This window comes from Chiloscyllium punctatum, chromosome 7 (assembly GCF_047496795.1).
Source record: "Chiloscyllium punctatum isolate Juve2018m chromosome 7, sChiPun1.3, whole genome shotgun sequence".
Classification (NCBI taxonomy): Eukaryota; Metazoa; Chordata; class Chondrichthyes; order Orectolobiformes; family Hemiscylliidae; genus Chiloscyllium; species Chiloscyllium punctatum.
The window spans coordinates 54,144,695-54,172,110 of record NC_092745.1 but is presented as its reverse complement, the minus strand read 5'-3'; the positions used below and the strand labels follow the sequence as shown (position 1 = coordinate 54,172,110).

The 27,416-nt window shown below is 40.5% G+C and overlaps 1 protein-coding gene across 1 annotated transcript; it reads right to left on the bottom strand.

The window, feature by feature from the left end:
- Window positions 1-994: 994 nt before the first annotated feature.
- On the bottom strand, window positions 995-27,416 carry tmco1 (transmembrane and coiled-coil domains 1). Its single transcript, XM_072573585.1, has 7 exons — window positions 27,229-27,416; window positions 18,955-19,032; window positions 18,476-18,535; window positions 16,561-16,607; window positions 16,126-16,193; window positions 5,022-5,166; window positions 995-1,584 (listed from the first exon to the last, which is right to left on the bottom strand). The coding sequence occupies exons 1-7, from the start codon at window positions 27,296-27,298 to the stop codon at window positions 1,486-1,488; spliced, it is 567 nt and encodes a 188-aa protein (XP_072429686.1). The 5' UTR covers window positions 27,299-27,416; the 3' UTR covers window positions 995-1,485.

Sequence of the window (27,416 nt, the reverse complement as noted above, 5' to 3'; positions counted from 1 at the left end):
TCCAAAGTTTAGGAAGCTGTTTTAGTATATAAAAACACAGCTAGTTTAACACTAAAATACACAAGTTACAACTTTTAATGGCAGGAGCATCATAGCATTGTTACTGACAGCACCACCTGGATTTTTGTTAAAGAATCATTACTATTTATTCATTAGCTTTCAAGAATGTCAGCTTTTTTTTCTGTTTAGTGTCCTTCAATTTGAATTTTGTTTGACTATTAAAATCATACCAACACATTCGGATGCATTACAGAGAACAACATTGAGAGGCCAACAAGGCACAGTCATAATCTAGCTAAGTCAAAAGATTTCTAAAAATGATGAGTCTTAATAGGTCCTTCAAGTTTGATGTGATCTTTAAATGGCAGTGACCGGAGGTAGATGAATTAAGAATGCTTTCTTTAAAAGTAATACTTGATATTAAACATCCCTATTGCTTCTCCAGTAGCTGCATAGCAAATTATACTTTTATGTCTGCAGATGACTAAGTACCATGTATTCATGCCTTGAAAACTCTAAATGCCTGGTAGAAAAGAACCAAATGTCCAGAAGGCAAAATAAGCTTCTACTTTGGCTCATCGGACTTCATTCCTGATGAAGAGCTTATGCTCGAAACATCGATTCTCTTGCTTGTCAGATGCTGCCTGACCAGCTGTGCTTTTCCAGCACCACACTCTTCGACTTGTCCATTGACAAAAGCAAAGCCCAAAGAATCTCTTGTGCTAAAGTGGTTGTGTCCCTACCTCTGGACCAGGATACCAAGGTTCAAATCTCACGTGCTCCAGAGGTATGTAATAACATCTCCGAATAGGTTGGTTAGAAAATATTCACAAGTCAAAACCTGATTTTTTTTTTCCGAGAATGTGTTAATACATATTCCAGAATATGTACCTTAAGATAAAGAAAGGAAACCTTTTCTATGCATGGAATAAAGGGCAACATTCAGGATCGGATGCTTTTCAAAGTATTTTAAAAACTGGACATTACAACTTGGTTCAACTTGATTTGTAAAGTGAAATCAGATTTTAATTCCACTGTTGCATATTTAAAAATCATGGAACTTGAAAGATTAAAAGTTTTTATTCTTTTAATACATCAGCCTCATCACAAGTTAACTTCCCATTCTTTAGCCTAACATTTCAAATCAAAATTATTTCAGATCAGATCATTTTTAAATTGAACATTTAATTAAACCCATCAAGAAGCAATTTCTATAATTTATAACTTATTTCGATATTTTGCTATTTTAGGCTTAAGTTCACTATCTGTTCAACAATTCAAAGAATCATAACCACGTTGCAAATTGGCTTCTGATTCTGTATTCAAAAAATGGCAGTTTAATGTCACATAAGTATTCCAATAACTTTACACATCAACCTTTCTAGATTTAAATGCTAGATAGAAACAAAATTCAAATTGCCTTTTCAGCTATGAAGAGCCACATTTAGTACATAGATATCAGATTACTATTGGGCTACAACTACATCATGAGAATTTGCTTGCTTGAGGTGGAGGTCCCAGGAATCCTCCTGCCTGTTTGGTAGCAGCACGTGACGGAGCAAGACCCAGTAGTTTCTGAATATTCTATAGGGAAAGAAAAACAACAGAAACAAGAATATAGTTTGAAATCAAGTCTAGTAATAAGATTGAACACAAATTAGTAACAGGTAATCTTTCTCAGCACTGTTAATTAAGGATTTCATCAGTACAGTCGTTAGAAATTATCTTAGTTCAAAAAAGCAAGATATAGCGTCAGGTTTGGTAGAGATGAGAAATAAAAACAAATAGGATCAGTACAGCCCAAGGACAGGCCCTTCAGCCCAAGATGTCGTGCTGAACATGATGCCAAATGAAACTAGTCCCTTCTGCCTGCCCTTGGTCCATTTCGCTCCATTCCGTACATATTCATGCGCTTATCTAAAGGAGTCTTAAATGCCCTCATTGTATCTGCATTCCAGACTCCTACCACTCGCTGTCCTTGCCTGTTTCAAGAGGTCCAACATCATTCCTGTGCCTAAGAAGGCTCATGCAGTCCGTCTCAATGACTACCTCCCAGTGGCCCTAACTTTAGTGGTTATGAAGAATCTTGAAAGGCTGGTCATAGCATTAATCAACTCCAGCCTCCCCACTACTCTTGACCCATTCTAGTTTGCCTATCGGACCAAACGATCCATGTCAGATGCCATATCACTTGCCCTTCACACTCTCGGACATCTTGACACCAAGAACAGCTTTGTAAGAATCCTACTCATGGACTACAGTTCAGCCTTCAACACTATTATCCCCTCGAGACTGATTACTAAGCTTAGTGATGTCAGACTAAGCCCCACTCTTTGCAAGTGGATCCTCAGTTTCCTGACCCACAGGCCACAATCAGTGAAGATTGGGGACAATATTTCATCCTCACTAACACTCAACACTGAAGCCTCCCAGGGGTGTGTACTCTGCCCCTACTGTACTCACTGTATACCCATGCCTGCGGCGCCAAATACCAGACTAATGCCATTTATAGGTTTGCTGATGAAACCACCACAGTCGGTCAAATCTCAGATGGCGACAAAACAGACTACTTGGAAGATGGAAGACCTGGAAAAATGGTGCACTGAGAACAACCTAGCTGTCAATGCCAGTAAAACCTAGGAACTCATTATTGATTTTCGGCGGGATGTTACTCATGCCTCCCTACATATTAACAGCACAGAGGTGGAACGAGTGGAGTGTGCCAAGCTCCTGGGAGGGGTCATCCACAACAAGCTTTCTTGGAATCTTCATGTGGATGCACTGGTTACAAAGGCCCAACAACGTCTCTTCTTCCTCAGACAGCTGAGGAAATGTGGCATGACAGCAAATACGCTTGTCAACTTTTATAGGTGCGCCAGCGAGAGCATTCTGTCTGGATGTATCACTACCTGGTATGACAACTGCATCATTCAAGATCAGAGACGATTACAGAGAGTGGTGAACTCGGCCTGGACAATCACAAAAGCCAACCTCCAATCTATAGGATCCATCTACCAGGCCCACTGTCAAGGAAAGGCCGCCAGCATTCTTAAAGATCCATCCCACTCTGGCAATGTTTTCTACAACCTCTACCATCAAGGAAAAGGAACAGAAGCCTGAACACACGCACCAGCCAGTTTTGTATCGTTTCTACCCTACTGTTGTTAGAATACTGAATGGACTCACAAACTCTTAATATTCACCTGTACTTGTCTTTTTGCCGCTGTTTACCTATTGTTTACTTGTCGATGCTACTTAACTCTGTGATCTTCCTGTGTTGCTTGCAAGACAAAGTTTTCCACTGTGCCTTGGCACACGTGACAATAAATTCAATTCAATTCAAAAACTTGCCCCTCACGTCTCCTTTAAACACACTGACTTGGATCCCATTTACCACCCCTGAGAAAAAGAACAGGAAATGACGTCACCACAGGAAATGATGTCATCAACCCAAGGAAATTATGCTACCAGTGCTTCATCCGGAGGCTCACTGATTATGTTAACTAGTATGGTGACGAAACATCTGAAAACGAACCTTCCAGCTCAGCGAGCAAATTTACAGTACAATACAGTAAAATGGCCATTTTCCGGTATCACATCATTCTGATTTTTCATGCAATCTGCAGTCAGAAAGCCACCCCCCCACTATCGCATGTGGTATCCCCCCATAAAGTCCAAGTTTCAAAAGGGGAAATCAGTATTGTGACCGCCTGAAGACCTTACCAAGCGATAGCGATCGACTTATAAAGGATGAGTGTAAGTTTACTTGTTCTGGGAACTGATCACTTGATTGCCTCTTTCTCACCCTTTTGATCAAAATCTCACTGATGGTATTTATGAGCAGTTGTGGCCACTTAGTTTCAAAAAAGCATGGTCACTTTATGGCAGCGTCGAGTCGTGTTCTACGCTGCCAATTCTTATGCAACTTGTATATTAAGCAACCAGCACTCTAATCCCTGTGCCTGCCATACACTGGGCAGATTATTCAGTTAAGATTGTTTAGGGTAGAGCTTAAACTCAAATGTGGAGTAAAACGCAAAGCTAATCATTTTTCTACTAAAAACATCAAGGAAGATCAATTTGAATTAATAAATATCAAAACTTGAAAAAAACTTTATCCACAAAAAATGTGAAATAAGATTTCTGCATCAGGAAACACCAGTCACAAGGAAAAATATACACATGCACACAAACTGCATGTAAACACAGGAAACATGAAGGATCTCTAAGTTGGAATTTATACTTCTTCCATCTCTTCCAAGGTGGCGAGCAAAATGTATTTGTCACCTCAATTTTAAAATTAAAACGAAACTCAGCAAATCAAGTAAGACTCTTAACCATGCATATACAAACCAATTCCACTCAACATTATTAAATGGAGAAACAACAGGAAGCAAGTTGAAAAAAAAATCTGTTGCACTCAGGCTGTCACTTACTTTGTTTAAAATTGAAAACACAAACACTTACATCACAAAATAAACACCAGTTACGTTCAAGCGAAGTTGGTCCAGTTTGATAATACATAGGTAAACCAGAAAGATACATTGTGAAATGAAATTAGCTTTTAAACCATTTGTGGTGGGATTAAGACAGACATAATTCAATACCACATATCAACTAGTTTGCACAGGAACGTAGTGAATTTTGTCAGGCTAATGCAGTGTTGGTTTGAACTGAACGACATTGGCTTGAATCCATATCACAGTGTACTATTGCTTGTCATGATTTCCTTCCATATAGATTTTTATCAGCCAAAAAGTTAATTATTGTTAATAGAGGCTTTCAACTTTGAAGTCAGCTAAAGAAAGATTAGTCTTTGCCCATATATATATATATAAAGTTAGAGATTAATAGTGAGTTTTGATTCTATTTTCACTTCAAGTTTGACCTGGCAGTCTTTGCTCTGAGTAAATATTGTATTGGACAACTACATTTCTTTCCACGCCTCTTCCTCCTCTGCACTCTCCATGCTGTACTACAACAGTTTATTCCATTTATTCAGAGGAATGATAGATGCGTACCTGACGAATGGACATTGTACATAAAATGTACAAGAAAATGAAAGAACAGTCGGTATAATCTTCTCCAAGAAGGTTGCGATGGGACAATCCCTGGATATATGACAAAGGCACAAATGGGAGCTTAGCTACTACTCGTCCATCAAATCTGGAAAAAGAAACAACCCAAAATTATTCAAAAATAAAAAAAAACTGATGATGCTAGAGTTCTAAAGAAGAGTCACTGTATTTGAAACATTAATGCTGTTTTCTCTGCATAGGTGCTGTCAGACCTGCGGAGTTTTTCCAGCAATTCCTGTTGTTGTTCATTACAACTTACACAAAACAGCTCATGGCAGAAATGTAAAAGTTAATGCACCTTGAATGATCTGAAAATCAGAAGATCTTATTATACAGTACAACTGTCATGGTCCATTTCTTAAATAATAAAATAATGAAAAGAATGTGAATTTTAAGGAAGCTCAGATGACTCCTTTAACCACAAGGCAAAAACAACTGGTTTGCTAACTTTGAAACCTATAGAATAATATAGTTCCATCATTTCTTTTTTTGGATAACCTATTATGGGTGGAATTAAATGAAAGTAAGTTACTGTACATTAAAAACAAAATGAGCACAAAATTTAAACAACATAATTGAAGGAATAAAAGAATTATTTGTTCCAGTTCATGGTACTAAAGAGTGAAAAATTATCAAAATACTAAAATATAAAAACAAAAATACTGTATTCTGAGGCTATTAAAGTGAATAATTTGAGTTCAGGTCCATTAACTAAGCAAAACAAATCGACAATTGCCCACTGAAGTTTATTTTTTAAAAACTGAAGGTGTCTGTAATATTCAAACAATAGTGTCTTCAGGAGTAACATGATATATGTGTGCTTGCATACTGTGTACATGCGAATACATGCACGTGCATGAGTATGTTGTTTATGAGAGCATTAGTGTGTGCTTGCACTTTTTTGGAGGGGTGGGAAGAAAAAGAGATGGGAGGGTTGATCTGACAACTTTCAAACAATTCCATTGAACACACTGAACAGTGTTCAAAGATTGTTTGCCAAATATTCCAAGAAGTCAGATTGGGAAAAAAGGAAATAAAATAAAATCTGAAAATAGATAGATAGTCAATTAATAATGTTTCGATCACTTGTGATGTAATAATTATTCTGACAACTTGTTTGTCATTTAAAGGTCATTCATAGGAATGCTCAGTTGAGAAGGTCATCGGGGTCTCTCTTCCCTCCATTACAACATTTATACCCAAGCTGCATTCGAAAGGCTAAGAGCATTATGGAAGACCCCATGCACCCCTCGCTCAAACTCTTCTCCTTCCTGTCATCTGGCAGAAGATACTGGAGCATTCGGTCTCTCATGGCCAGACTGTGCAACAGTTTCTTCCCCCAAGCTAGCAGGCTCCTTAAACACGGTATGATTGGACTCTTTCCCATCTGAAATTCTATGCACAACTTTGAATTGCTGAGGAACAGTCTCATTTTTACTGTATCAGTTGTATACGGTAGAAATTACAAATAAAAGCTAGTCTACTCTGCTGCAAGTCAAGGCTATACCTGAACAAAGACAAAGACTTCTAAGGGCATATCAGTAAAAGAATAGCATGGGCCATCATGGGACCCATTAGAGACCAATAAAGGGGGAATTATGCATAGAGGAAGTGGATATGGTCAAGATGCTAAAAAGTGTAGTTTGCATCTGCCTTCACCAAAGTGATGTTTTTCAAGTCATAGTGAAAGATGAGATAGAGGAGACCTAGATGGACTAATAAAAATGAAGAGGAGGATTCAATAGTCAAATTGTATTTAAAAGTTGGTAAGTCACCAGGATGAAGTGGGTTTCAATGGAGGATGCGGAGGGAAGTAGGATTTATGAGGATTGTTCCAGTCTTGAGGAAAGTCAATTGGTTTTATGGATTGGATAAACTGGGGTTATTTTCCAGAGAGAAAGATGGTTAAAAGGAGTTGCTGTTTTCAAAATCATGGGATACCTTGACAGTTAGGAAACTTCACATATGGAAGGGTCAAAAACCTAGTGGATACCGACATAGGATGCTTGGCAAGAGAGCAAATAGCAACTTGAGTTTTATTTTTACAAAAGGGAATGGTTAGTACGTAGAATATGCTGCCTGAGAATGTGCTGGAGGAAGATGGAATTGTGGCTTTCAAAATGGAATTAAATACGTACATAAGGAGAAATCACATTTCAGAGCTACAGAGAAAGGAAGTGAATCTAACTTATTTGCCCTTTCAGAAAAATCTAGGGAGAATGGGATAGTCTTAGTGAATCTTACATAAAACAACATTGCAAAGTTGACATCAGATGGCTCACAATAAAAACTTTAAACCAGATCCTCCAACAGCCGTTTCATAAAGTAATTCTTTGTGTGGAACTAACTCTTAAATACCAAGAATATCTATTTTTCTAATCCCAGTTTTTAAGTGAATTGATATCATTTACTGTACTTGGGAAAACAGGGCAAAATTCAGTCGGGGTTTGTAGACTATTCAATGATAACTGCGAAAAAAACCCAGCAGCCGCAGTCATCTCAGATGACAGGACTTTCATGGCGATATAAACAATAATGAAACTATACTCCAGCAATGAAAGATATTAAACCCAAATAAAAATAACTCCATCCCAAAATATATAATTCCTTGCTGCAGACTGAAAGAAAAAGGCTTCATAAATTTTACATTCTCTTACTTACACTGTAGTGCTCTCCTTAGTCACTGGCCATTATTAAATCAGAATGTGATGAGAGAACAAAGAACAGAGACAAATTGGAAAGGAAATAGTAAAAGTACTCATCTATCATGTGCAGCACATAAAACACATAAATAAGAAAAAAGGCTTTTATAATGGGATAACATTTTGCCACAAAGACAAATTCTGAATATTTAGCATTAAGAGAACATTTGATAGATGTCAGAAAGACAAAATAAATAAAAAGAAACTGAATTAAAATGCAATGCCCAATAAGATGGTGGATACTGATTCAACTGTATTCTTCAAAGTGGAACTGAATAATGACTTCAAGGTGGAAAATTGCAGGGGAAAGAGCATAAGAGTGAGACTAACCAGCTCACCCTTCAAAAGAGCTGACACAGATTTGATGTGTCAAATGAGTAATTTCAGCATGATACCTATTCTATGCTATTAACATTCTACAAAGTTTGGATATTTAAAACTAATAATTTTGAAGGGAAACCCATAATCAAATACTGAACAATTTATAAAACACATTTATTCCCAAATTTCCTGGAACCAAATCTCATATGGGCATTAAATAGCATTTTATATTTCATAGATTTTTCTCATACACATTTCTTCTGTACTTATTAGTACGATCTGTTGTTCAGATTTCTCCATGTTACTTCCTACTCAATTAATTTCTAGCAAATACAGTTTTCTTTGTAAAGTTGAGTTCATATCACTCAAACATCACAACATCAGAATAGCTAAAGTAAAAGATACTTAAAAAGGGATAGTTTTCAAATCACATTCCATACGATTCATTTGTAAGGACAGGCATATTGCAATGACATGCTAGCCTATTAACAAATCACATAGGTTTTGGTTACTTTTTAATATATATATTATGGGATGTGAGTGCCACTGGCTCAGCCAAGACTTATTGCCCTCAAGGAAGTGGTGGTGAGCTACCTTTTTGAATTACTGCAGTCCATGTGGTGTAAGGACACCCTAGTGCTAAATAGCAAGATTTTGACCCAGTGATAGATGAGGAACAATATAGTTCTAAGTCAGGATGGTGTGTAACTTGCAGGAGAGCTTGCATATGGTAGTGTTCTTATGCATCTTCTGCCTTGCCCTTCTAGATGTAGAAGTCATGGAGAATTGCAATGCATTTTGTAGATGATTCATACTGCTGCTACTGTGCACTGGTAGTGAAGGGTAAATGGAGTGCCAATCAAGCAGGCTGTTCTGTTTAGGATGCTATTGAGCTTTGAGTGCTATGGAGATGCACCCATCCAAGCACTGACAGTATTCCAAGACAGTCCAAAAGGCCTGAGCACTACAGAATTTGCAAAGCACAAGTGATGAGACAAGATACAAGTTGCATGCTGCAGAATTCCCAGCATCTGGCATACTCTTATAGCCTTAGAATTTATGTCTGGCCCAATTCACCTTCTGTGTAATGGTAAGTCCTACGATGTGTGAAGTGATGGCAATACCATTGAATGTCAAAGGAGAGATTGCTAGATCCTCTCTGACCTTATGACAATAGACAATAGACAATAGGTGCAGGAGTAGGCCATTCTGCCCTTTGAGCCTGCAGCACCATTCAATATGATCATGGCTGACAGAAATAATTAATAAATTATTAATTAATAAAGCAGCTAGGATAGGTGTGTCAGAAACCACAACAATCATTCTGCATGCTAGGTATATCCCCAACTAGTGTAAGAGTTTTTGCTGATTCCCACTGACTCCAGTTTTGCTAGGACTCCACGCTTGGTTAAACGTTACCTTGATGTCAAAAGCAGTCAGTCAGTCATTCTTGACTTCAGGTCTTTTGTCCAGGTTTACACCAAGGCTGTAATGAGGTCAGGAGATAAGTGGCTCTTACAGATCCCACAGTGAGTGTCAGTGAGCATGTTATTGTTGAGCAAGTGTCACTTGATAACACTATGACATCGTCTATCACTTTGCTGATGACTGAGAATAGACCAATGGGGCAGCAATTAGCTGGGATGCATTTGTTTTGCTTCATGTGGACAGGATTTTTCAATTTCTACATAAGTACCAGTGTTGGGAGTTGTATCAGGATTAGGGGCATGGCTAGTTTTGAGCGTAGTCTTCAATTCTGTTGCTGGAGTTTTGCCAGGGCAATCGCCTTTGCAGTGTTCAATGTCTCCAACTGTTTCTTAATATCCCGTGCATGAATTCAACTGTCAGACAGGGGACCTCAGGAGGTGGTCACAATATCCATTCAGCACTTCTGGATAAAGATGGTGTCAAAGACTTCGGGTTTACTTTTTCCACTGATGTGTCGGACTCTCCTGTCACTGAGGATGGGGATATTTATGGAGCCTCTTCATCCAGTGAGTTGTTTAGTTGACACTGATGTGGCAAGGCTGCTGAGCTTCAAGCTAATTGATTCCCACAACTAATGAATACATCTGTCACATGTTGTTTGGAACACAAACAGTCTTACGCTGGAGCTTTAACAAACTGACACCTCGTTTTTAGGGTATGCCAGGTGCTGTTTCTGGCATGCCCTCTCTCACTCTTGATCACACCAAAGTGGAACTCCCGACTTGATGGCAATGGCAGATGATGATGAAAGTCACAAAGTTACAAGTTGAGGTTGTTTACAATCCTGCTGCTGATCACTCCTATCAGTACTCTCACGAAAATATGCATTTGTAACAGAGTTTAGTGAGCATGAAGTCCGGTATATTTTTTCATCATTGGTTCCCTCGCCTCCAGCTGCCAGACTGAGTCTACTGCAATGTCCTTTAGAACTCAGTTAGTAGTGACGACACCAAGCCACTTTCAGTAACAGACACTGAAGTGCTCTACTCAGTAAATTTTATTCCCTTGCCAACCCCAGTACTATTCACAATCACAAACAGACCAGAAGTGTACAAGCCTCAACTTTTGCAGCACACTTTGGAAATATCACTTACACAATGTGCATACATTTCTGTCCTCTGATACTAGATCTCAGTATTAGTTGGGTTTTATATATAGAGTGACAGAAGTCCTCTGGATTTTTCCAAAACTTCTGGGACAATAAAACTCATTCCTGAAAGATCAACAAAAATGAAGATAAATTTAATTGATGTTTATTTCCCTCAGCTTAATGAACTAGGTCACCAAAACTCAAGGAGCATTTTTGCCCATTAATTCAAAGTGTGAACATCAGTTGTGAACAAGGACTAACAAATGGCCTTTTCTTTTAATCAGATTTAATGTTAAAGATTAATTAATTGGGTCGTAAATGTTTTTGACAGCATGATACTAGGGATACATCTACAATTTAATTGCATACTTAGCATTTAAAGCCATATAACAAAGAAGACAACCATTTAACCCAGCTGTTCCAGCAATTCTAACCTTTTAGCTCCTCTCCCCTACTTTTCCCCACAGCCCTGCAATGGTCTTCCTGTGAAGCATTTCGCCAATGCACTTTTGATGACATTAGCAATGCTATTGGAAGCAAATTCAAACAATGCATTCAAATCATAATGCACATTTTAAACAAAAAAATATCAATTTGGCTTTGATTGTTTTGCTAATTGCTTTAAATTTGTGTCCTGGAAAAATATAGGCACTGAGAGAGAATCCTCAAAAAAATAGTCATATGAGTCATTGTTATATTCTCTATACATATCTATTTGACCTTGTATTACAGTTAGATTGATTAGAAACCACCAGCTCCCATTATACAGGTCTTATGCAACAAATAGCAAACAGTATTTGCCAAGACCAGTAGCTGACAGCACTTGTTCAAAAATAAACAGAATTCACAACCACTGATCTTTGACATTCTGGTAAACGTGCTGATTCAGATTGGGTGCTCATTACTAACATCCAATATTATTTAATACTCTGGTTATACATACAAACAATCCACTACCTGGACAAGAGTAACTCCAACAGCAACCAACAAGCCATCCAGGAAAAAACAGGGCACAAAGTGGCAGCAGTATGTATGTACCATCAACTGGATGCACTGCAACAACTTATCTAGGCTCCTTCAATAGCAACTTTTAAATGTGCAATCTCTACTCCCAGAGGAGCATGAGCAATAGATGCATGGAAACACCACCAAGGTTTTCTCAAAAGGTACACACCATCCTGCCTTCGAACTCAATTGCCATTCCTTCACTTTTGCTCAGACAGAATCCTGAACTCCTTACCTAACAGCACTATGAATGTACCAATATCTAAAGGACCACTGCAGTTCAAGCAAGCAGCTTATCACTACCTCAAGAGAAATGAGGGTTGGGCACTGAGCCAGTGTCACACATCCCTTGATTGAATTTAAGATGAGTGATAGAGCAAAGTGTGCAGAGGACTGGGAAACTTTGCAGAGGAACATAGATACTTTAAGTGGGTGGGCAAAGGTCTGGCAGACGGAATGCAATGTTAATAAATGTGAAGTCGTCAATTTTGGTCGGAATAACAGTAAAAAGTACTATTACTTGAATGGTAAAAAGTTGCAGCATGCTGCTATGCAGAGGGACCTGGGTATCCTTGTGCATGAATTATAGAAGGTATAACAGGTAAGATAAATGGAATTTTGTCCTTCACTGCTAAAGAAATTGAGTTTAAAAGCAGGGAGATTATGTTGCAGCAGTGGGCGCCATGGTGGTTAGCACTGCTGCCTCACAACGCCAGAGACCCAGGTTCAATTCCCGCCTCAGGCGACTGACTGTGTGGAGTTTGCACGTTCTCCCCGTGTCTGCGTGGGTTTCCTCCGGGTGCTCCGGTTTCCTCCCACAGTCCAAAGATGTGCAGGTCAGGTGAATTGGCCATGCTAAATTGCCCATAGTGTTAGGTAAGGGGTAAATGTAGGGGTATGAGTGGGTTACGCTTTGGCGGGTCGGTGTGGACTTGTTGGGCCGAAGGGCCTGTTTCCACACTGTAATGTAATGTAATCTAATCTAATCAGTGTAGGGTGCTGGTGAAGCCATACCTGGAGTACTGTGTGTAGTTTTGGTAACTTACTGAGGAGGAATGCACTGGCACTAGACGGGGTGCAAAAGAGGTTCATTAGGTTGATTCCGGAGTTGAGGGGTTTGAAAAACTGAGTAGACTGGGATCATATTCATTAGAATTTAGAAGAATGAGGAGGGATCTTATAGAAACATATAAAATTATGAAGGGAACAGATAAGATAGACTTACAGAAGATGTTTGCACTGGCAGGTGAAACTAAGACAAGAGGGCATAGCATAAAAATGAAGGGGAGCAGATTTAGGACTGAATTGAGAAGGAACTTCACCCAGAGAGCTGTGAATCTATGCAATTCCCTGCCTAGTGAAGTAGTTGACGTAAATGTTTTTAAGGCTAAGCTAGAAATTTTTTTGAACATTAAAGAAATTAAGGGTTATGGTGAGAGGGTGGGTAAGTCAAGCTGAGGCAACAAAAACATCAGCCATGATCTTATTGAATGGCAGAGCAGGTTCAAAGGGCCAGATGGACTCCTACTGCTCAGAGTTCTTATTTGCTGCTGACATGCCTTCTGAGAGGTGCACAGCACAGAAACAGACTCTTCGGTCTAACTCGCTTATGCCGACCAGATATCCTAAGGTGCCGGTTTTGGAACTCGGTGGACCAAGTTAAAAATCACACCTGATTAAGAAGCGGCGCTCTGATAGCTAGTGCTTCCAAATAAACCGGTTACACTATAACCTGGTGTTGTGAAATTTTTAACTAAATTAATCTAGTCCCATTTGCCAGCACTTGGCCCATATCCCCTTAAACCCTTCCTATTCATATACCCATCCAGATGCCTTTTAAATGTTGCAATTGTACCAGCCTCCACCACGTTTTCTAGCAGCTCATTCTGTACACACCCCAACCTTTGCTTGAAAAAGTTGTCCCTCAGGTCCCTTTTAAATCTTTCCCCTCTCACCTTAAACCTGTGCCTGTAGTTTTGGACTCCCCTACCAGTGGGAAAAGACCTTGTCTATTTACCCTATCCATGCCCCTCAGATTTTATAAACCTCTCAGCCTCTGATGCTCCAGGGAAAACAGCCCCAGCCTATTCAGCCTCCCCCTATAGCTCAAACCCTCCAGCCCTGGCAACATTCTTATAAATCTTTTCTGAACCCTTTCAAGTTTCACAACATCCTTCTCACATGAGGGAGACCAGAAGGAACACTTGGTAAACTCGTCTGATCTAGCTTATGTGCACACAAAACATTAAGTTTGCAACCAACATGGTTCTAAAGGAGGTAGAACGTAATTGGATAAAGATTAGAGTGGTATCTGTAGCTTTTAGCAACTCACTGTGTTTACAACTATAATCTGGAATTCAGTGATCAGAAGCAGAAACACTAACTTTCAAAATGGAACTAATTAAGTACACGGAAAATGAAAAAAATTCAAACTATGAGGAAAGATCAGGGGTGGGGTCATCTGGATAACTTTATCCAAAGATAAGCACAAGCTCAATAAGTCAAATGTCTTGTTCTATGACTAAACAGGAAAGCAGAGCATGCAGCTCACTGATTTATGTTCCTGCAGTATATGATCATGAAAAATAAAAAGAAAACCTTAAAAGCTTGCAGCAATGAACATTAGCACGATTGCCAGTTATTTTTAGGTCACTGGACTTTAATGAACACAAAAAGACATATTACAATTACAAGTAACGCCCTCAACAGATGCTTGTTTACAGTGCCAGAAGATTTGAGTGGAAGTGGATGTTGATACAGTTTTCTCACCAGCTAATTTCCAGTTCTTTAGATGGTATTTCTTGTTGAGTTATTTCCCAATTGTGAAATATTTCCTCTGTATCAAGAAGCATGCTGTTATTGCTCGGTGTATAGAATTTAAGATGGTTGGCACAACATTTAAAAACATTCTCCACCAACACTACTATCAGAAGGGTTCTGCAGCACGCGTTCTAATGCAACCACTATTTACCTCTCAAACACTTCTCAAATTTCTGACTATTAACAGCAGAATTAAATCATACAAGACATTATGTGAAAGACAGTACCCTCTTGATCAATGCAAATATATAAATAGTCTTCATCAGTCCAAAGTCCCAAATCATAAAACCCAACAAACTCAGTCTTAGGTAAGGTACAGTTGCCACAGTCCCAGAGAGGGGGGACTAGTGATGGTTTAACCTGAGGGTCACCATACCTCATGTGAAGGGAGAGGTTGCAAAGGAGAGTCCTTCATGATTACCTCAGTTAGCGTGGGAATTAAACTCACACTGTTGGTGCCATTCTGCATCACAAATCAGCCATCCAGCCAACTGAGCTAATCTCAGTTTTACCTATCACTGAAAGAAAATTTACCCGTAGATCTCAGGACATATTGTGTGTGGAGAAAACAAAAAGCAGAGAATGACAGGAACATCTATCAAAAACAGTAACTAGCAAAGGACAGTGACCATGGAGAAATCCTCAGGTCACATCATTCTATGCTTCTTCATGGCAGCCATCAATTTATTATTTTATAGCCTTGTGAAATGATTTTAGAGATTTGACTGTTTGGCATTCTTTGGTTTTTGGAATTAAGCTACTCAATCAATATGAATGATTATAAATCAAATTCTAGATTCTCAGAACTAATTCCAAAAAATGTAATAGTTTACTTCTCAAAAATAAAAATCAACTATAAACATTGGGACATAGGGACATAAATATACAAAAACAAAGTCAAAAGATCATGCTAACGTGGTATGAGTGATGAGCATCATTTATACAATGCCCAATGTGATACAATGCAAATGATTTGCTGAGAACACATAAATGAGGCTGACGTAACAGTGACTGAATTATTTTTATGCATCAATGATATGTTTGATTTACATGTGTACAAATTCGCCATTGCTAGTGATTAAAGGTTATGCATCTGCAATTTCTATTTTGTTTGCTTGGAGTGGCCATGTGGCTGAGGGAAGTCCTGCAGCTAAGCACTTAGGAAGTCTACAGTAGAGAAAAATGGCAGCAGACATTAGTTATTTTGGCGGCATCATGGGACTACCAGCAGTATTATATCATTTATCTAATGGTCAACATAATTATGAGGCAAAAAGCATCAAGCTATTTAATGCACACATCTTTTGTAGGATAAGAAATTAATTTTATTAATTGGCTTTCCTTACATACATTTTTTGTGACAGTATATTGTATTTATTTAAATATATAAGCTGGATGACTGTATAATGTTGAAACATAATAGATAACCTCTGCACCCTATGCAAAATGGTAATGGTGACATTCTGCAATACCTAGGCAACCAGTTGTGGAAAATAGCCAAATCACATATTTGAGGTAAATGTAATAATCTGAAATCTATCATTCATGTATAGATTTAAAGAAAAATTCTGTTAACGATCACAAAATAATAAAAGCACAATATTGTATTATGTCTACTCACATAGAATTAAACATGCCCATCAAAGCAGTGAAACAGAATCCAATAGCAAACATAGACTTCATTCGCACCTAAAAAGCAAAGTTATAAAAAGTTAACAAATAATTCCTAAGGAAGACTTGATTTTCCTCAAATTAGAAACAGATTCTATATTGTTGAAGGATGAAGGATTCTACTACATAAAAACATTATGCCCAAATCCAGACAACACTTTTAAACATGGATTCTACATATTAAATAGTTATTGCCTGAAGAGAAGATGCCAAAATGTGCAACTGCAGTGATGTTTGCATCCTTTAATAACTCCTGCTATATTTGTTACTATCAATAATGTGTAAGTGACCGAGTGAAAAGTACTGAATGAATTTTCTCTGCAGAAATCAGTACATTTTTGGTTGAACGCCATTATTAAAATCAATTGGTCAAAGTTTTACTTACCATTGAGAGGTCCCGATTATTATTTTTCAGTTTTTCCTCTTGTCTCTCTGAAAATTATGTTAAAAAGTTAAATTTACCTTTTATAAATAGAGAATATAAAATTTTTCATTCCATATCCTGTTTTAGTTCATGCACTCTTGCAAATCCATATCTTCCAGGAGGGAGGAGATTAAAAACAAATTAAGAGTAAATGATGATTCCCATGTGTGATGGTACTGTGCCTTTAAGAGATTTGTTCTGTGCTTTTTTTTCTTGCAGAGAGGTGCTGCCACAGTGGTGACAGAATGTCTGCTTCAGTGGTTCTGTTCGCCGAGCTGGGAATTTGTGTTGCAAACGTTTCGTCCCCTGTCTAGGTGACATCCTCAGTGCATGGGAGCCTCCTGTGAAGCCAGGCTTCACAGGAGGCTCCCATACACTGAGGATGTCACCTAGACAGGGGACGAAACATTTGCAACACAAATTCCCAGCTCAGCGAACAGAACCACAACAATGAGCACCCGAGCTACAGATCTTCTCCCAAACTTTGAATGTCTGCTTCAGATTAGTCCATACTAATTTTACTTTACTGAAGTATTTCAGATAAACAACATGAGCACAATACAGCACAATGTGTACACAATCTAGAAAAGGTATATATATCTATATATATTGCTAATTTACCCTTTTATCAAGCTTAAGTCTTTATTGCACATCACAAGTAACTTACAGCATAAAGACAACATATAAACTTCTTCTCATTTTTATTTCTGTCAACCATGGCCCCACAACACACTATTTCCTCTCTCTCATTTGAAATAAGCTTCTCTGTAAATGGACCAATATTATTTGCTACAACTAGTTCACTTAGCATCAGTTTCAAAGTTGTAACATTCAATTACATTGCTTTAGATATTTTAATAATTGTGCCATCTTGTCCTAGAGTCAGTCCCACAAGCAGAAATAGTTTTATCACATCCATGTTATCCATTTCCTTTATAGCATTTTCTCAGTCTTCCTTTTTCCAGACCTTTCCTGAATACTGCATCCTCACAATTCAGGTAACGTTGTTAATCATTCCATACTTCTGCCAATACATCAATATCCTTCCCTCAATCCACTACACATCCTTCACCACCACCCTAAATCAATTCTACACAATGCTTTGCCGACAAACTTTTACTGAATTGTACACAGAACTCTACACTGGAACCTGAGCTTTCATTTTATATTGTTCTCTTTATCTTTGAGATATTTTTCTTAGGATCCAAATTTGAAGTGACCTGCAGACTACTCACAATTGATAGGACTGAGGAAGAATTACTTGAAATATAAGCACATTAATGGCAGAAAATCAAGCCACAATTCAGGCAAGAAATTCATACTGCGAAATCAATTCAATTTGGAAACCTCGTATGATGCTATTTCAGTAGAATACAAAAAAAATCAACATTTTAAATCTCACTGTACCTCGATATCCTGGGTCACAAGAATTCTTCATCTCAACTAATTCTTTCACACACTAACACAATGGTGGTTAATTCCGGTTACAGAGTATTAATTTGTCCACAAGACCGACAATGTTAAATCTTGAATTTATTACTAGGCAGACTTTGTGTCAAACAATGCCTGCAAAAGTGGTGAGCCAAAACTAAGAAATAAAAACTAGACAAAAAGGAAACAGATTCAACATTTGTCAATAGGCCCACCCCAACAATTTCATACTACTTGGTTCAACTGTTCAGTACACTGTGTGGTTTTCTGGCACTACACATGACTATCTAATACAGAAATAGCAAAATGGTAGAATTTTTTAAGATATTAAAATCCAATTGATGGTTGATCTTGGGTTCATGTGAAAGGCACCATATGCACAGAAGGTGTTATAAATCATGCTCTTGAAGTGAATAACTTCATCATATTATACTCTGATCATTACCTATTTTCTTCTTTTGTTGTTTCCCTGCAGATTCCGTAATGGCCTCTTTCTTTTTCTCTACTGTAGGAAAAGGAAACAGTGAGAAATGAAAATTAGTCAAAGTTGAACTAAATGGACACTAATATAACAATGCACCTAGCCCCATTGAAATCAGCCCCTCTCTCTATCATAGGACAGGGCTGAAGTCCTTGACAGACTGGTCTTCCAATTTAGTTTCACTTATTCACTTTCTTAATTTAATGAAACAGCATGTGCCTCTCTTTAACTGGATATGAACAATACGTAAGCAGAGTTGAGAAGAGACAGGTAATATTTGCAGTCTGAAAATGGAGTCATTACCATCTTGAAGTTAAAAGCACAGGAAGAATTACAATTTTATAAATGTATCAGAAGTTATAGGAAATTAGATCTTGGAAGCAATATTTTTCATCCAGTTGATTTCCAGAACACATCAATGCATTTCCCAATTTACTACTTACATTTCTTACTCTGTTTTTCTACTTCTGCCTTCAGGCGTTTGTATTTGTCAGTTCTATACACCAGTACCCATGTGATACCTGAAAAAGCAAAAAAAATTATTTTAATTCCCCTCTCTGGCCCTTTATGTAATGTGAAAAGCAACCAAATGTTATATTAGTTGTATGCATTCTTACCTGTTCAAAGTTAAGTCTTTTTGACTGAGATAAATATACAGAATATATACAGCATTGTAAAAAGCTAACTGCTCCATTCTCATTTCTGGAACAAAAATTCAACCGATAGCTTGGAGAAATCCAGCAGAGGCACAAATGGCCTCAATGTCCCAATTTTGTAACGTCCTTTAAAACATTTTTCAATTACTTATTCAGCTAACGTTTCAACAATAATTACAGATTCTGTTTCTCTATCTGTGCCATTGTTTTGTTTGTGCTTTTCTTCTGGGTCAATTCCCACACCCCAAGATTCAGGTATTGTTTTCATTCTCAACAACGTGCTCTATGCTGAAATAGGATGTATGACCCAGGGTCTGCTCAGCTATCTTGTAATAAATATCCTCAATTGCTCCATAAGCAATTACTAAACATGCATGCATCTAGAACCTCCCATTTGGCAGATACCCCACAGCATTGCACATTAGAGGGGCAAAACAGCAAAGTCAATCTGTCTCTTTGATGTTTAACTTCAACTGTAAATGCTCGCAATTCAACTGTTCATTTAATCATGTGAACTTAATATCCAAGGCTAACCTACGCTTTGGCCATACTTCTTAGACTTAGCATAACAGCTCACAGTAGAGCCTGTGCCAGAGATTACAGTGCTGAAGACATTCCCTGCAGTTTTGAATGAAGACTAAATTGGGACGAGGGTGATGGTGAACCAAAAGCACATGTGAGGAGTGAAGTCTGACTCCACCTCAGGGCCCAGTGGCAATCCCGCTTCCAAAAGGAGGCTTCACCCTCTGCATATGCAGTCCCAGAAATTCACATGCACATAGTCAACAGCCCAGAGTTGGCCAGGGAGCCATATGGCTGAAACACAACTGGACATGGAGATTGAGGCAAATCATTTGCAAATCAGTGCCAGACCCTGACCAGAAGGTCAGAGTATCTTGCTGGCTGGTGAGTACAGCTGGTAAAAGCAACATTTGCCATGCTTGCCTTCATTGGTCAGAGCATGGATTACAGGAGTCGCGACATCACATTGCAGCTGTACAGGACATTGGTGAGGCCAATTCTGGTCACCCTGCTTTGGAAGGATATTATTAAATTGTAAATGGTGCAGAAAAGATTTACAAGGATTTTACTGGGACTGGAGGGTTAGAGTTGTAAGGAGGGGTCAGATAGCTGGGACTTCTTCCCCTGGAGCATAAGAGGTTGAGGTTTATAGAGATTTATAAATGAGGGGTATAGATAAGGTTAATAGCAAAGGTATTCCACAACCGCAAGGATAGGAGTCCAAAACTAGAGGACATTGGTTTAAGATGAGAGGGGAAAGATTTAAGAGACCTGAGGGGCAACGTTTTCACACAGAGGGTGGTGCATGTATGAAATGAGCGAGCAGAGGAAGTAGTTGAGGCAGGGACAGTTACAACATTTAAAAGACATTTGGACAGGTACACAAATACGAAAGTCTTAGAAGGATATAGGACAAACGCAGGCAAATGGGACCAGTTTAGTTTGGGAAAACTGGTCAGCATGGATAAATTGGACCAAAGTGTCTGTTTCTGTGCTCTATGACTCTATAACTGCCAGAGGGGAAACGAACGATCCATCCCAATTACATTAGATCCAAAACTCAAATCAGCCATACACTTAAAAATATGATATCTACATGGTTACACCTCAAAAGATGACAATTTTTTGCCAGTCTTTTTCACAATAGAGAAACATCAAGCTTATGTTAATGACACTAGTTTTCATTTTATATCCTGTATAGTCAGTTCATGTGCTTTAGTTATCAAAAAATCAATCATAATGTCCTCATTTAAGGTATTTCACCTTCAGAAAAGCTCAAAGAGTTGACAGGATCATAATCTTTCAAAGTTACTTTGCAAAGTACTGAATATCAAAGATCATTTGATGTGCTGTGCAATATGTTTGCACAGGTGCTGATGCCAAAAGTACATGAACATTAAACTGAAATCAACAAGCAGCAGTTAAACCATTAATGCAAAATACTGGGCTCCTGGAAATTTGAACTAAAAATATAAAAAAGCTGGAACATTTAATAAACCAACCAGTATCTGTGCAAGCTGGTGTTAAGATTTCAGTCTGACTAATTTAACTCTCTTTCTTCTTCCACAGATAATGTTTGACCTGCTGAGTATTTTCAGCATTCAATGTTTTTAGTTTTGGCATTCACTGGTTGAGTGAATTTCAACATTCACAACAGGGATACAACTCTGTAGTTCCTTGATGATTTTCCTTCATACAGCAAATGCTGGTCATTCTAATTCTGATTATTAGAAATCAGTGTAAACATACAGTAGCTCTGAATAAGTGAAATATTTTCATTTGGAAGATTTGTCACCATCTAAAACATTGAGGGAAAACCTCAATGAAGCACATAGGTCATAAATGTTGTTCAGCAATATGGCAAGGAACACCACTGAGTTTTAATATGTTCAAATTCTGATATTGTTCATCAGATTTTACATCAGGTTTATTACATTCTTTTATCCTTAAACATTTTTTTGCCATGACAATCCTTTTATCCCCCACCCAAAAAAAAAATTTTGCACGTTTCCCCAGAAATATCAGTAAACCCAAGATATGTAATTTGGATTAAGGTACAAAAAATTTAGCCAAACAGTCATTGATATTTCAAAGAGGAAATTAAGATCAGCAGAGTAAAAAGGCTAGGCTAGATGGAAGGTTTTCGCCATTGTATTGCAGGTAACCTATAGGTCTTGTTTAAATGTAATTGGGCAGATTTTACAAATAACTTGAAACATGAAAGGGAGTTGTGAACAGTGTGGAAGAATGTTGCAGGTTGCAGGAGGACTTGGATAAACTGCGGAATTGGGCTGAGCGGTGGCAAATGGAGTTCAATGCAGATAAACGTGAGGTGATTCACTTTGGGAAGGATGACAGAAAGGCAGAATATTTGGGAAGAATGACAGGAAGGCAGAATTCTGGGTCAATGGAAAGATTCTTGATAGTGTGGATGTGCAGAGGGATCTTGGTGTCCACGTACATAGATCCCTGAAAGTTGCCATCCAGATTGATAGTGTTGTTAAGAAGGTGTATGGTGTGTTAGGTTTTATTGGTAGAGGGATTGAGTTCCAGTTGAGTTCATGCTGCAACTATACAAAACGCTAGTGCGGCCACACTTGGAATATCGTGTAAAGTTCTGGTCGCCCCATTACAGGAAGGATGTGGAAGCATTGGAAAAGGTGCAGAGGAGATTTACCAGGATGTTGCCTGGTCTGGAGGGAAGGTCTTATGAGGAAAGACTGAGAGACTTGGGTCTGTTCTCACTGGAGAGAAGAAGGCTAAGAGCAGATTTGATAGAGACATATTAAGATGATCAGAGGATTAGATAGGGTAGATAGTGAAAGTCTTTTCCCTAGGATGATGTCAGCTTGTACGAGGGGGCACAGCTGCAAATTGAGAGGTGATAGATTTAAGACAGATATCAGAGGCAGATTCTTTACTCAGAGAGTGGTAAGGGTGTGAAATGCCCTGCCTGCCAATGTGGTTAACTCAGCCACATTAGGGAGATTTAAACAATCCTTGGATAAGATATGGATGATGATAGGATAGTATAGAAGGATGGACTTAGATTAGTTCACAGGTCGGCGCAACATCGAGGGCCGAAGGTCCTGTTCTGCACTGTATTATTCTATGAAAGCATTCACCAATTCGTTTGAAGCTAAGTCAGTGCCAATAAATAGTTTTCCAACAATGACTATCTTTTCCTAACTTATTGTTCATTTCTAATTTCGAGATGACACCCAATACAGGTACAATCAATAGCCTCGAGTCTATTAAGCATAGTAATTAAATACTAATTACTTCAGCATATTGTAAAACCAAAAACTTCAGATTCTGCTGAATAAGAAAAAGGGAATTTGTGGTGTAGTGCTGGCATTCCTACCCTTGAACCAGGAGGCCAGCTCTGCTGAAGAGTCATCTAGACTCAAAACATTAGTTTGCTCTCTCTCCATGGATGCTGCCTGACCTACTGATCTCCAGCATTGGTTGTTTTCAGGCCCAGGGTCAAGTCCCATTTGCTGCAGAGGTGTGTAATAAAATCTCTGAACCGGTTGATAAGAAAATATGTATGACCAAATAACCAAAACTTCAGCATGTTTTGGTTATTTAAGTATGAACAACCTCAAATTTGTAATTTACGAGCAGTAACATTCTTTAACACTGATCCACAAATCACTCTTTAACTACGTAAGGAATAATTCTTACACTTCAAATGGTAGGTTTCTTCAACTTGTAATCAGATGACACTCTGCCTTCCTCTGCTGCCCAGTCTTCATGCACCTACAAAACACTAACTCAGTTTGTCTTTCCACAGATACTGCCTAACCTATTTTTAACATTTTGTCTTTATTTTAGATTTCCAGCATCTGCAGTATTTAGCTTTGCATTACTAATTAATTCACTAACACTTTTCTTTTAGGAATGTCTACTTTAAATTTCTATTTTCTCCAATGCGATTTCTGACTTTTTCTTCTTGTGCCTTCTCTTTCGCTCTTTTTCCCTCCAATTCCTTCATGCTTTGACGTCCCTAAAACCTAGGTGAAAGTGAGGACTGCAGATGCTGGAGATTAGAGTCAAGTGTGTGGAGCTGGAAAAGCACAGCAGGTCAAGCAGCATCCGAGGAGCAGGAAAATCGACATTTCGGGCAAAAGTCCTTCATCAGGAATTTTGCCCAATACCTACTAAATTTCTAATTTTTCCAGTTTTGACTGAAGAAACACTAACTTGTTTTGCTCTCCAAGAATGCTGTAAAACCTGCTATTTATAGAACATTGTACAGGGTACTTTTATTTCAAGTACAAGTCAAATAAGCATCAGGCTGTTCTACTACCCTCCTCCTTTCAGATACTCCAAATTCACTATGATCACTCAATCACATGTACAACTTCACTTTCTCCAGTTCATTTTATCACCAGTTTCCTTCATAGGTAATGAGCTGCACCCAACAATGATGCAAGTTTTGCATTCAAAATATCAAAATTCGCAACTGTTTCATGCTTTCAATATTATCCCAGTCCTTAGGACTTGTACCAGAATTTGATTTGGTTATAAACAAAATTGCACATAACACAACCTGTGTGGAAAACAAATATTGTACCTAACCAAAGCTTTATGAAAATCTTCCATATTCTAACTCATATGAAATCTCATGAATTTTCTTTGATGGTAAATGCAAGCTCTGACCTAATGTCATCAAAGCGTTCTGAAAACTCTGACAGAATTGGGATAAATTGCAGAAACAATCCACTTTTACTCAGAAGGGAAGCTATATTCCTCTAGTGACAGTGGGAAGAAGGAAACTCAAGAAATAAATTGTTGAAGGTGGGGATGTCAAGGAGGGAGGGCAGTGGAGGGGGAGTGGGGAAAGACCACAAGACCATAAGACATAGGAGTGGGGGTGGAAGTAAGGCCATTCGGCCCATCGAGTTCACTCCACCATTTAATCATGGTTGATGGGCATTTCAACTCCACTTACCCGCATTCTCCCTGTAGCCCTTATTTTCTCACGAGATCAAGAATTTGTTAATCTCTGCCTCAAAAACATCAAACGTCCTGACCTCCACTGCACTTTGTGGCAATGAATTCCACAGGCTCACTACTCTCTGGCTGAAGAAATATCTCATTTCCGTTCTAAGTTGACGCCCTCTAATTCTATGGCTGTGCCCACAGGTCCTAGTCTCCCTGCCTAATGGAAACAACTTCCCAGTGTCCACCCTTTCTAAGCCATGCATTATCTTGTAAGTTTCTATGAGATCTCCCCTCATCCTTCTAAACTCTCATGAATAAGATCCCAGGATCTTGAGGTGTTCATCGTATGTTAAGCCCACCATTCCAGGGATCTTCCGTGTGAGTTAATCTCCACTGGACAAGCTCCAGTGCCAGTATGTCCTTACTGAGGTGTGGGGCCCAAAATTGGACACAATATTCTAAATGGGGCCTAACTAGAGCTTTATAAAGTCTCAGAAGCACATCACTGCTTTTATATTCCAACCCTCTTGAGATAAATGACAACATTACATTCGCTTTCTTAATCATGGACTAAACCTGCAAGTTAACCATTAGAGAATCCTGGACTAGCACTCCCAGATCCCTTTGTACTTTGGCTTTATGAATTTTCTCACAGTTTCGAATATAGTCCATACCTGTATTCTTTTTTCCAAAGTGCAAGAACTCACGTTTGCTCATGTTGAATTTGATCAGCCATTTCCTGCACCACTCTCCTAAACTATCTAAATCTTTCTGCAAGGAGAAAGTGAGGACTGCAGATGCTGGAGATCAGAGCTGAAAATGTGTTGCTGGAAAAGCACAGCAGGTCAGGCAGCATCCAAGGAACAGGAGAATTGACGTTTCGTGCATAAGCCCTTCTTCATGAATCAGGATTCCTGAAGAAGGGCTTATGCCCGAAACGTCGATTCTCCTGTTCCTTGGATGCTGCCTAAATATTTCTGCAGCCTCCCCACCTCCTCAGTACTACCTGACTGTCCCCCTAACTTTGTATCATCAGCAAACTTTGCCAGAATGCCCCTAGTCTCCTCACCCAGTCACTGAAGTCTTTCTGAAATTAAATGAAGACCCTCCTAATGCCTCAAAAGCACTACCTCTTCAACGTTCACCCGTAAACATAGACTTGTATCTGTAAGAGATGTTGTTGCTTTGTCTACATAGAGTCAACCTCCAATGTGTGTTTGCTTCCTTGATATGTTACTGCACAAAAGCGAATTGCATTATGTATACACACAAAGATTCTTCTTTATGAGTAAAGTATATGTTTGAAGTTAAAAGAAAAAGAGTAGAGGGGAGAATAAAGGAGGAAAAGGGTGTCAGCGAGGCGGGATGAGGGGCGAGACAGGCGGCGGGGGGGGGGGGGATGAGGGGCGAGACAGGCGGCGGGGGAGGGGGGGGGATGAGGGGCGAGACAGGTGGCGGGGGAGGGGGGGGATGAGGGGCGAGACAGGCGGCGGGGGAGGGGGGGGATGAGGGGCGAGACAGGCGGCGGGGGAGGGGGGGGATGAGGGGCGAGACAGGCGGCGGGGATGAGGGGCGAGACAGGCGGCGGCGGGGGAGGGGGGGGATGAGGGGCGAGACAGGCGGCGGGGAGGGGGGGGGATGAGGGGCGAGACAGGCGGCGGGGGGGGGGATGAGGGGCGGGACAGGCGGCGGGGGGGGGGGGGGAGATGAGGGGCGAGACAGGCAGCGGCGGGGGAGGGGGGGGATGAGGGGCGAGACAGGCGGCGGCGGGGGAGGGGGGGGGATGAGGGGCAAGACAGGCGGCGGGGGAGGGGGGGGGATGAGGGGCGAGACAGGCGGCGGGGGAGGGGGGGGGATGAGGGGCGAGACAGGCGGCGGGGGAGGGGGGGGATGAGGGGCGAGACAGGCGGCGGGGGAGGGGGGGGATGAGGGGCGAGACAGGCGGCGGGGGAGGGGGGGGATGAGGGGTGAGACAGGCGGCGGGGGATGAGGGGCGAGACAGGCGGCGGGGGAGGGGGGGGAATGAGGGGCGAGACAGGCGGCGGGGGAGGGGGGGGAATGAGGGGCGAGACAGGCGGCGGGGGAGGGGGGGGATGAGGGGCGAGACAGGCGGGGGAGGGGGGGGGATGAGGGGCGAGACAGGCGGCGGGGGAGGGGGGGGGATGAGGGGCGAGACAGGCGGCGGCGGCGGCGGGGGGGGGGGGGGAGGGGGGGGGATGAGGGGCGAGACAGGCGGGGGGGGGGGGAATGAGGGGCGAGACAGGCGGCGGGGGAGGGGGGGGGATGAGGGGCGAGACAGGCGGCGGCGGGGGGGGGGGTGAGGGGCGAGACAGGCGGCGGCGGGGGGGGGGGTGAGGGGCGAGACAGGCGGCGGGGGAGGGGGTGATGAGGGGCGAGACAGGCGGCGGCGGCGGCGGCGGCGGCGGCGGCGGCGGCGGGGGGGGGGGGGGGGGAGAGGAGGCTGGGGGAGTAATGAGGGGATGGGGATGATGGGAACTGCGGGGGAGTGAGCTGTAAAGTGAGAGGGGGCGGGGCGGTGGTGTGGGAATGAAGAGGAACTGACTCCCGGGCTCAGCAGAAAGTGCTCACCTTCGGCTAACAGGGCGGTGCAGACCGAGATAAACACAATGAGAATGGTATCAGCGCACATGGTACTCATGATGCCAGGAGTAAAGTGATCCCCGAGGCTAGGCCCAGGCTCCGCTCCCTTCGCCCTAGCAACAGGCAGAGGCTGCTGGGGGGAGGAGGAGGAGGAGGGGGGGGGGCAGAGGTCATTA

What these genes read in the sequence shown, in the direction of transcription:
- tmco1 (XM_072573585.1), bottom strand. Translation starts at nt 27,298, where the DNA reads ATGAGTACCATGTGCGCTGATACCATTCTCATTGTGTTTATCTCGGTC. An exon ending in AGAAAAACAGAGTAAGAAAT is followed by an intron (nt 18,536 to 18,954) that starts GTAAGTAGTAAA and finishes CTTTTCCTACAG; the next exon opens with TAGAGAAAAAGAAAGAGGCC. An exon ending in GTACAATGTCCATTCGTCAG is followed by an intron (nt 1,585 to 5,021) that starts GTACGCATCTAT and finishes CTTTCCCTATAG; the next exon opens with AATATTCAGAAACTACTGGG.